At 47.0% G+C, this 10,535-nt stretch overlaps 1 protein-coding gene across 2 annotated transcripts; it reads right to left on the minus strand.

The window, feature by feature from the left end:
* Positions 1–5,231: 5,231 nt before the first annotated feature.
* On the minus strand, positions 5,232–7,528 carry MID1IP1 (MID1 interacting protein 1). 2 transcript variants are annotated; one of them, XM_004331144.4, is made up of 2 exons: positions 7,270–7,528; positions 5,232–7,009 (listed from the first exon to the last, which is right to left on the minus strand). In XM_004331144.4, the coding sequence occupies exon 2, from the start codon at positions 6,744–6,746 to the stop codon at positions 6,195–6,197; it is 552 nt and encodes a 183-aa protein (XP_004331192.1). In that variant the 5' UTR covers positions 6,747–7,009; positions 7,270–7,528; the 3' UTR covers positions 5,232–6,194. The 2 variants fall into 2 exon arrangements, with proteins under 2 accessions (XP_004331192.1, XP_019799187.1); XM_019943628.3 differs by lacking the exon at positions 7,270–7,528 and adding an exon at positions 7,100–7,261.
* Between the last annotated feature and the right edge of the window lie 3,007 nt (positions 7,529–10,535).

Here is a 10,535-nt window from a genome sequence, read left to right on the forward strand (position 1 = left end):
CACTTCTCCATCACTTCCCATATCACATTGACCCAGGAATGGTGGAGTGACATCTGGTAAATTTGGAAAGGCAGGCGTGGCTGGGCTTTTCCACTTGGGGCCAAACTGGCTGCAGGTATCAGGCCTTTTCCTCTGCTCCCCAACCCACTAAAGGGAAAGGGCTGCTGGTTTCTGAGATTCCCCCTACGCCCCAATAGCTGGGTTAAACATCTAAGTTTCTGGCACTTTCCCCTCAAACATTTAAGCGATGAAAGCACTGTCAACAAGTATTTACCACAACAGAAATGAATTATACCCCCAAAGCATCCATGAGTTACAAGCTGCAATGTCCATCAGATGCCACAAAATACTACACCTTGTTTTGAATGACCAATGTACACTAACTACACTCCTTGCATTCTACACATAGTTTGGCTGCTAGGGAACATATGCATGTTCTTTCACAATGTATATGTTTCATTAAAAACAAAAACAAAGAACAGGGCTTCAAATCGCATCACATTGTGAACAACTAGAAAAACTTAAATACCTCTGTCAGAATTAACAATGTGGTACTTTTGTTTTCATCTTTCCTTGACTACCAAACAGGAAATCTCCTCAATTAGATGTATGCTAAGTAGAAAAAAATGCCATTATCCAAGGACACAGAAAGTCCTGTCAGGTATTTCAACATGGCGGAAGAGTAGTCAGGTTTTAACTGGCCCTATTGAGCTCACCCACAAGCTACAACCTTCTTTACCTCAGCAGTGTGGTATTCAAAAGGAAAAAAAAAAAAACTACAAAGTTAGTTTCTACCTTTGAAAACATCAAATGAATCACGTTCAGTTTCATCCTGTTAACTGAATGCTTGTTGATAAAAGTGCACATATCAACACTAGTAAGATTGGGATTCAAAAGTAAAATGGATTTGAGAAAACGCCCCACCTCCAACATTGTTTATTTCCTCACTAAAATAAAGAGCTGGGCTCTATGTTTTGCTAGTATTTTCCCAGTCTCCTTGTCTACTGGGTTTGAAGGCACTTTCTCTAGACAGTTCAAAGTCAGAAAGTGACCTTCTATAACTCTGTTCTTAACTAAATGATAAGAACTTTCTCCAGTCAAAATTCTTACCAGTTTGGGATTATTGAAGTTGGACACACCGGCAGATATATTTTTAAAACTGCTAGGCAAAGCGTTCTGAAACAATAGACAAAGAAGTAATAAAATATAAGAAAAAGAATGGGAAGATACAAAAATTTTCCTCTTAAAAATAGAGAACGCCAAAACAGGAAGGGCCGATGACATAGTTGTGGTTTTAGCAGGCTTTGTTTAGACAGATGCACAACTATTAGTTTTCTGCTTTAACCTGACCAAGACTTTTGACGCCAAAAAGAAAACAGCTAACTCAATAATAATAATAAAAACAAGATGAAAGAACATTTGAGGAGGCGAAATCTTCATGGTTTTATGGAAGATGTATCCATTTAGGTCTTTACCATAATCACCACCTTTCCAGCACTGAATAGCAAGCAGCTGGAAAAGGCCTGTATACAGATGTGGTTTTCCTTTTCCTTAACCAACATTTCATTAATTAAATAACATTCTATCAATGGCACAAGGAGACTCATGAGGGATGTGGGAAATAGTGAGAAAAACCATAGAATCCTCGTTTGTCAATAATGGAAGAGGCCTTAAAGCTTGAGCTGCCTTCCCCTCCTATTTCCTTTCTGCAGGCTTTCAAAACGTTTGTTCACCCTGAAACCCAGGGAGGCCAAGACAAGAGGACGAACGGGAACCTCCAGCCTACATTCTACCCCCTTATCTTTCCACCCAAGTTCCATCCTTGGACAGCCCAGTTTGCATGGCTAAGCCTTGTCCACCAAGCAAGCCTGTCCACTATCGGGAGGATAAACTCAGGGCAAATGCCTATGAAATCCCTGGAATGGGCTCGGGGCCATCTGGACAGGGAACTCTGGGGAGCCAGGAACCCAAGTGTGGTCTAGAAGGAAGGGCACAAGCTCTGGGCATTCCCTTGGCTCTGAAGATTCCTTGCCCATGGGGAATTGCAAGGCCTTACAAAGAGTCAGTGTGGAGGCCCTCTAAAGTGGGGATCCCAGAGAAGGAGCCCTGGTTGCATGAGGCAAAGGACAGTACTGACTTCCAGATACTGAAATAGTTATATTGGTCATAGACTATCATTATCTCCACCACTTATCAGAAAGTTCCCCATAGTTTCAGATGAACTAACTGGAGACCTAATATTTAGAGTAACTCAAGGACAACCTTTAAATTTTCTTGAGTTATTTTAAAAAAAATGAAACATGGCCTTGAAAGAAAAAAAAGTTTAAAAAATAATTTTAAGCTTAAATTATCTTGCTAATTAAAGCCACTTAGCCTTGATCAGAAACTACATAAAGTTTGAAATTTTAAAACGATTAATAATATTAATTTTTGAGACCAATCCAATAGTCCACATGTTTAAATTTTCCATAAGCTTCTGATTCCGAATTTTTTATCTGTTGAGAGTAAAAATTACCTCTAGAATTTTAAAGAAAACATTCTTTCTGTCATTATTTTGTTCAAAACTCTTCCAAATAAATCACCCAAGGATGTGATGATTGGTATAAATGTACTAGATGCCCCATAAAAAGATAATTACCTTTGAAAAAGAAAAAAGGTATATGAACTTTGAGCCCTCAGTCCACCAGAACTGTATCCAATTTGGAAACATCTGAGAACCACAGGAGTAAGGGGAGAAGGCGTGAGCGGGGAGGCGGGTGGAGAAGACGAGCCTCCCAAATGATTTTTGTTCAGCAATTAAAAGCGAGGAGGCATACGCAAATGACAATAACTTTCATTTTTTAAAAACATTGTTAAGAGTAGACTAGTTTTCAAGTTGGTCCAGAGAAGGATAATCCCAGCAGCTGTGACATGCTAACAATGGGTTCAGGTTCAGAGCAAGAGTAAATCAGGCTAGACCACTAAGGAACACTGTGTAAATGTAAAACACGAAAAGCCCCATGTGCGCAAAGCAGAAAGCTGTTTTTAGAGGCAAACGCAGGCCTTCTCAAAGGCTCTGGTGTGAGGTTTTGATGTAGAAAATTCTTATCAAATGTAAATATCTGGAGGGTAATCAACTCCAATCTAAGCTGTTCCTCTTTGCCCAGCTCATCTATCCCTGCCTTCCCTTTCGTCCCAAATTGCCACGGAGATGGGCACTTGCAGAAAACCATGATCCCTGAGAGCTCTTTGAAGGAGGGTCCACACAATTTTGCAACTTTTAAAATCTATGAAGTACTTTGAGCTTCCTCAGGAAAGACCTAAAAATATGAAGTCACTTATCACTTTACCTCAGAAGTTGCAAAGTTTTAAATGGCTTGAGAAGTTTTAACAGGTAAATCTGGTCAGGGATCTGACTTTGTATCATTGCATAAACTGAACTTGAATAAAATAGTTATATCAGTGGAATAACACTTACTGGGCCTGGGAAACGCTACTGGTTCATGAAAAAATCCAATCCTCTTTTAACAGTGATCATCACTACTCCTAGGTCAGAATCACTATTTATATATAAAAATACTCTCACATGAATATTTTCAAAAAATAAAGTTAATAGCTTTATTTACAGTTTGGTTTTGCTATCAACATCTACCTTTCTGTATTCTATATACAAGAATGTTCTGAAAACATCGTGTTAACATGTCATAAAACTCTTGCTATCGCTTGCCCAAACTATGACTATTTGATTTTAATTCAGCTTCTTCCCTGAGACTTTGAGAAAGGAAATAGTTTACCTGTGGTTTCATGTATGTAATTGAAATTATGCTTTTAAAGTGAACATATTGTCCTAAACTTCATATATTCCTGGAGAAAGGCAAGGAGGGAGATAAAGATACAAGCCACGTTCAGAGAGCTGGAGAGAACCTGCAGTGCCCTTCAGTAGCACCTAAAGAAACTTCTAAGCATCAGACATTCTATATACCATCTCCTTTCACTCACTGCATCTCCACAAAGTAAGCCTTGTAGTTATTATTATGCCTAATTTCAAATGTGGCAACAAGCTTGGAGTTAAATTCTCACAGTTAATATGTAATAACAAGAGGACTTGAACACACAACTTTCTGGCTCCAAGTCTTGGCGTTTCTACCATGTGGCTTCTGTAGTTTCCTTCCTTTGTATTTTTTGCTTGCACTTTGGGATTTTCAAGGGGATACAGGGCAAGAGGCCATACACCTTACTTCTGGCGCTGCCTAGCTTATCTTTATATATTAACTATTAACTTTGTCTGGGAGCACAGGCACCAGCCTTAACACTTCCCCATTTTTTCACTGCTGCTAAAAGCTGATAATAGGTTTGAGCTGCCCACAGCACAAAAAAACTTCTTGCCTTTTTTTTTAAACTGCAAAGTTATATGTATTTTAAATTCAAGCTCTATGAGCTTAGAGAATGTCTCATGACTTCAAGATCGAAAACTGAAGTCGATCCAACACTTATCCCCCCTAAACGAATCACAAAATAGAGAAAATACAGAGCATTGCGTTTCACCTGTCCCACCCTCCCAGGAAAGCATCATAATGGCATCTAAGGAAGTGTTCCAAAGGGCCCTACTGCAGCCATGCTCAGATCTGCTGTCCACAGCGGCAGACTGGCTCCCTGGAAAACTGGAAGCATTGCTGGACACTGCTTAACAAAGCTTAGCACTTCACTGGGAACTAGTCAAAGAGGCCACAGCACATGTTATAACACATTTAAGTCTCTCCTAAGATTAACGCAAAAGACTTGTAAATAAAGACCTGCAAGATGCGTGCACTAGTGTTAGCTGGTGTTTTTCTTCCGACTCTTTACTTCTCAGTAGCCAAGTGAAATTTCTGCCTTTAAAATAAGTTTCTAGGCCTCAAAATGCATAGGTCGTGCTTGAGCCCCTTAAAAGATTCAAAATGTTCACTAAGCACTCCAATAAGCTAGTCAAGTTGGTTGAAAACTGTAATATATGTACCTTCCCAAATTCTTTGAATATTTATGAACTTTTTGTTGAGATGTTATGTGCTTACCTCGGTACTGAATTAGAAATAAAAAGCTTGGTAGCTTCTTCCCAAACAAAACTGAACACTTACGGAGATGATTATCTACCACTTTGAAATACCAGAGAAAAATAAAATTGGTTTTTGCTAAAAAAAAAATCAATTAACTGTATTTTATTTAACTACTAAGCCATCCATTGGTGGATTAGAAAGCAACAAACTTTTGTCAAATTTCGTTAACACATTTGCTTTTTTTTATTTTTTAGAATATAGTCTACATCTGGATTAAAAAAGTTTTAAATAAATTTAAGACACATAACAACAGTGGAACCCTTCATCATTCTATGTACAACACGGATAGAATGTCAGTTGGTTCCATTTCGGGTAAGTCCGCTTTCTCATAATAACATTACTTTCACTGAGTGGCACGCTTCGTACGAGCTGGCACAGTGCCAGCTTACACACTTTGAGGGGGTGGCGTGAAAAGGATGGGATAGGGGTACCACAGGACAACCCTACAGTGTAACAGAAAATCATTAATAAAGTAGTACCGGTTACCGACAGACAGTGCTGTTTGTGCGCTTACCACAATGGAATCGCCGAAGTTTCAGAGCGAGGAGATTGGAAATACTTAAGACGGGGCCACGGTTACAAAAAGAAATAGTGCAAACAGGAAAACTGATGCAACCCTAGCAGCGCTGCGGCCTCCACCAGCCCAACGGCAGGGCGGCGGGAGGCTGTGCGCCCGCCCCGCCTTCCCTAGCGCCCAACTCCAGGCGGCGCTCCCAAATGTGGCAACCCAGCGCCGCGCCCTGGAATGGCTCTTTCTCGGCCCTTCTCCTCCGGAAAGAACAGAAAAGAAACTCCAGGAAAAGCACAGACTGAATGCAGGGCGTCAACTCAGTCCTATTCCCACCAAAGTAGAACACAGCCCCCTCATTCCCCCTCCCCACCCCCGCGGGAGAGAGGGAAATCCTTGAGCACTACCCCACCTCTTCTGCCACCGCTTTCCTCTCCTCTCCCCAAAGAAGCCCCCTCCTCCATGCAGCCCTGCCGCGTCCCCTGCACGTACGCAGCCCCCCAACTTTGCAGTTTGCCCATCGTGCCCTAGAGCCAGAAAGAAAATAGCTTTGAGGAAAGAGAGGGTGAGAGATGGGGCCGGGAAGGGTGCTGGGCAGCCGCGGGCAACCCGCCTCAGTGCCCCCAATTGCTGAAGCCGATCTCCTGCTTGTATCTATTAGTGAGGATGTTGGCTTTGCGCGTGAGTTTGGAGAGCACAGTGTGCAGCCCGCGCAGGTGGTAGTGGAACTGCTGTTCCAGGTCCTCCTCGCCGGCGTCCGCGCCCTCCAGGTGGCTCAGGTCCACCAGGATGTCCTTGGACTTCCAGGCGCTCCCCTCCTCGCTCCCCGCCGCCGGCGGCGGCTGCTGCAGGACCCCCCACTCGATGTCGTTGCGGATGGACTTGAGCAGCACGTAGTGGCTGTACATGTCCCGGGAGGGCGCGAAAAAGCTGCCGTTGCCGCCGCCCGCGCCGGGGGCCGGGGGCTTGCGCTCCTCCAGGCAGCCGCCACTGCCGCCTACCTCCACGCCGACGCCGTTGTCCAGCCCGGGCTCGGCCAGTGGCACGTCGCGCAGCAGGCTGGGCACCATCACCGTCTGGTCCATGTTGTTCACGGCGCCGATGAAGCGATTCATGGCGTTAAAGAGCGAGTGCTTCTGGTTGTAGGTGTCGCAAACCTGCATCATGGTGGCCGCGCGGGCGCCGAAGCACAGGGACGCAGGGGCACGGGATGGCCGGCCGGGGCGAGGGGCTGTACGCCTTTCACGCGCTCTCTGAGGCCCGCGCCGGGGGCCTGGCTACAGCCGGTGCGGCGGGATTCCCGGCTTCCTCCGCCCTCTCCAACTCTCGTCTAGATCGAAGCCCGGCCCTGCGGGAAGCACGACTTCTCCTGGCTCTGGCGTCCGGAAGCTCGCGATATCGGCGCGTGGTCTCTGGGTCGAGCCCTGGCCTGGTTGGGAGACGGGGACGAAAGAGCAGATTATTCACGCGGCTAGGGTGCCCGGCGCCCCCACCCGCGCGCACCTCCCTCCCTGCTTACAGCTTGTCTGGGACGGCTCCCGGGTGACTCCCAGCAGGAGTCCCACCTCCTCGCCCCCCGCCCAGGGCCGCGGAGAAAAGGAAGGGGTGCTCCCCACTCCCGTCTCCCTCCGCAAAGCCTGAGTCCAAGCACCCACGCTGACGGGGCAGAGGTGGGGCGGGGGCACGCACTTCCTCCGGCGCCTCGAGATCCCCTGCTGCTGGGTAGCTCAGTGTTCCCGCTGCTGGATGCTGCTGCCTGCGGACGCTGCTGCGGTCAGCGGCCGAACTGTGACTGCGGGCGGTGGTGGTGGCGTCGGCCCCCTACCCATCCCAGGTGCTCAATTTATAGAGCCCCGGAAAGGTGTCGCCGGCGCTCAGGGCCACTCGCCGTGTCTCCTCCTCCCGCCTCCCCGGTAGCGCGGAGATAAAAGGCCCGAGCTGGGGATGACCGCGAGTAACACTCCAGGCCCTTTCTACAGCGGGGGCGGGGCGCGCCGGGCCAGCCCCGCCTCTCGCCTGATACCCGGGCGGAGGGAGGGCGCAGTAGCAGGGCAGGGCAGGGCAGAGGAGGGACAGAACAGCCGCACCCAGCCATGCCGAGTGCAGAGCAGGCCAGCTTGGGGGGAGGGCCAGGCACAGTGCGGGTAAAGAAGGTGCCGGCGTCCGGTCCCGCAAGAGGGCGGGCTGGAGTGCGGGGGGATGGGTGCGCCTTGCTCACGCTCCCAGGGTGGGATGACCGAAGTGCTGGCGCCCAGGTTGTAAAGTGAGGCCCCCAACCCCGCATCTATGCTGGCAGTGGCCCGGAAACTACCGATCCGGTTTATTAATAGCCGTCGGGGAAGAGGGACCCGCAGCAGCAGCAACTCCATCCCAAGACTCTTACGTAAGAAGGGTGACTGGGCATGCCGGGTGCACGTGGACGCGTGGTGCTCCCGCTGTGGCCCTGGCCTTGGCCAGCTGCTGGGGGAGGGGGACCTCAGAGGCTTTTGTCTCCCTGCTGGCGATGTCTTCCCCAATATTTCCTGTAACAGACTTTGCCAGGGATGAAGAGCGACCCACAATCGGATCTGCACATTTTTCCAAGAGATCAGATGTGACAACGCGGTGAAGCAGCCAAATTCCTGACTTTTGTCCAAGTCCTGCTACTCAGAGATCCCAGGCCCCAGGCCCTGTGGCCTTTTGGCTGCCAAAGGGCCAGGACAGAGTGACAGTAGGTAGGTCCGGTGTTGGGTGTCTTTAATCATTTAACAGAAAAGGGGGGAGGTGTCCAATATTTTTTTTTGAGGGGAGTTTGAAATGTACCTTTCCAAAAATAGTTCTTAAAACGCAAGGTCATTTAATAGGCCCTAAAGTAGGTACCAAATCGCTGGATTTAACTTTTAAGAGCCTTGCACCTTCAATTTCACTTTGAGATTCCAAACCACAGCCTGTTTTCATTTTTGTTTCACCGTCTCAATCCCCATGCCATGTCTGTCCTTCACACACCAGCCTTCTCCAACAGTCCTACATATAATTCAAGAAGACTCAAGTTTCTAATTTTGAATCTCTTTTCTCCAAAACCTTTCAGGGGTGTTTTCAGTACACTGTTTTTTCACGGGACAAAAAGTGCCAAAAGGGAGAAGCACATAATAAGAGGTTTATTTTTTCCCTGTTTCTTTCACCTTAATAATATATATTTAATTTTTTCCTACAGCAAACCATCTTCCTAATTGTCTTTTGAATGAAACTGTGACTTGGTGTGACAAGGGCTGGACAGGAGTCAGTGACTTATGGAGACAGAGCTCAGCCTGGGGAGCCCCCTTCCCAGGGCTTATTAGCTCTGCTAGGTCATAGCCCTTGTTTTCTTATCTAGAAAAACTGGAATCATGTTACCTGCTCAACCTATCAGGGGCTTTGGGAGAATCAATGGAAAGGAAAATATAGAGCCAAAAAAGCATTATATAAATTTCAAGCATTAAAATAATCTCACCCCCCTCTTTACACACGTGGAGACTTGCAAACTTTTCCAGCCCCAGTTTCCTTATCAATAAAATGGAGCTTATCCCATGGGCTGTGCCAGATTTGTGGTGAATAAGATAATAGATGTACAAATTATTATGTAAATACAAAGTACTTTACAAAGATGAAATTGTACTTTATGTAGGATCTTATCATAGTCTAAAGGTGTTTATGTGAAGAGTCAGAAACCTTAAAATGTGGAAATGGTCTATGATGATCCACAGACCCTCCCCCCATTGCTTCAGCAACCGGCAAGTACAAAATAGTCCAGCTTGATTTTAAGCCCTATGTGCAATGACATACAAAAAACATTGCAAGAAGTAATCTCGGAAAAAACCACACACACATCCAGTTTCCAACAACTGATTCTCTATAAATTAAAACGTATTTTGTCTCCCATGACAGACCCTCTGGATATTTTAAGTCCGTATACCTCTGATGAAAACTTGGTATTCAAATCTGAGTTACAAAATGCCGGGATCCTGCCTCTTTTCTTCCCAGTTTCAGCAAAGTGTGATAATGACTCGCAGAAAACGGAAATTCAAGTGATCTAGCAAAGGGATCCCAGCAAAAAAAGCCCAGCTTGGGAGAAAGCCCCTAATGCCTTCTTTTTGGCCTCCACTCCTCCCCGGTCTGTTTCCTTCCTTCTTCTGGTGTCGAGGTCACTCTCCATCCCCCAGCTTCTTGACTCCTGTTCTTTCACATTTCTTAAACACTGTAAGAAAAAGATGGCTCATGCACCTGCTTGCAAAACTTCCCAAACCGGGCCTTCTCGGCTCCCGCAGGGCCGGAAGAACAACTCACGCCCACCCGGGTAACTCCTGAACGGAAAGGTCCGGAGCCAGAGCTCCAGGCCCTTGGAATCACCCCACCACCGCCCCTCCGGCTTCAGCCAATCAAGGAATATTATGCAAATAAGCCTTCGTGCCCCAGCCAGTCAGGAGCCACGGCCCCCTCCCCCCAGCGTCCTCTTTCACCCCAGCAGAGCCGAAGTGGCGGCGGCGTCTCTGGCAACCGGAGCGCCGCCAATTTTCCCCTCCACTTGCGCCTGGAAAAAAAAAATTGGTTCCTTGGGGTCACCTGGGAGGGGAGCGGGCGGGTCTGGCCCGGCCGGAGGCGAAGAGCCTCTGCGGTTGCCCTAGGCGCTTTCCCAGTTACAATCCGGAACAGGCTGGAGATGCTGAGCAACCTGCCCAGGCCTCATTTTGCCTCTGGAAAACAGAAGTCGTCTGGTGAGCAAACAACTTTTGAGTACTTTTTGCAGGCCAGCAGGCTCCAGGCCTCTGGTCTCTGCTTCCTCTCCAATACGCTAAATTCTCAGTAAAAGCTTTGTCTGGTGTCTGGCACCCACCCCACTTCTTGGTCCACAGCTCCAACTCTGGAGCTCAGTTCAGATTAATTCCCACATTTACCTTCTTACTTCAGCAACCATAACATCACGTTTTGCTGGTCCATCT

Source organism: Tursiops truncatus, chromosome X, assembly GCF_011762595.2.
Source record: "Tursiops truncatus isolate mTurTru1 chromosome X, mTurTru1.mat.Y, whole genome shotgun sequence".
In the NCBI taxonomy this organism is placed as follows: Eukaryota; Metazoa; Chordata; class Mammalia; order Artiodactyla; family Delphinidae; genus Tursiops; species Tursiops truncatus.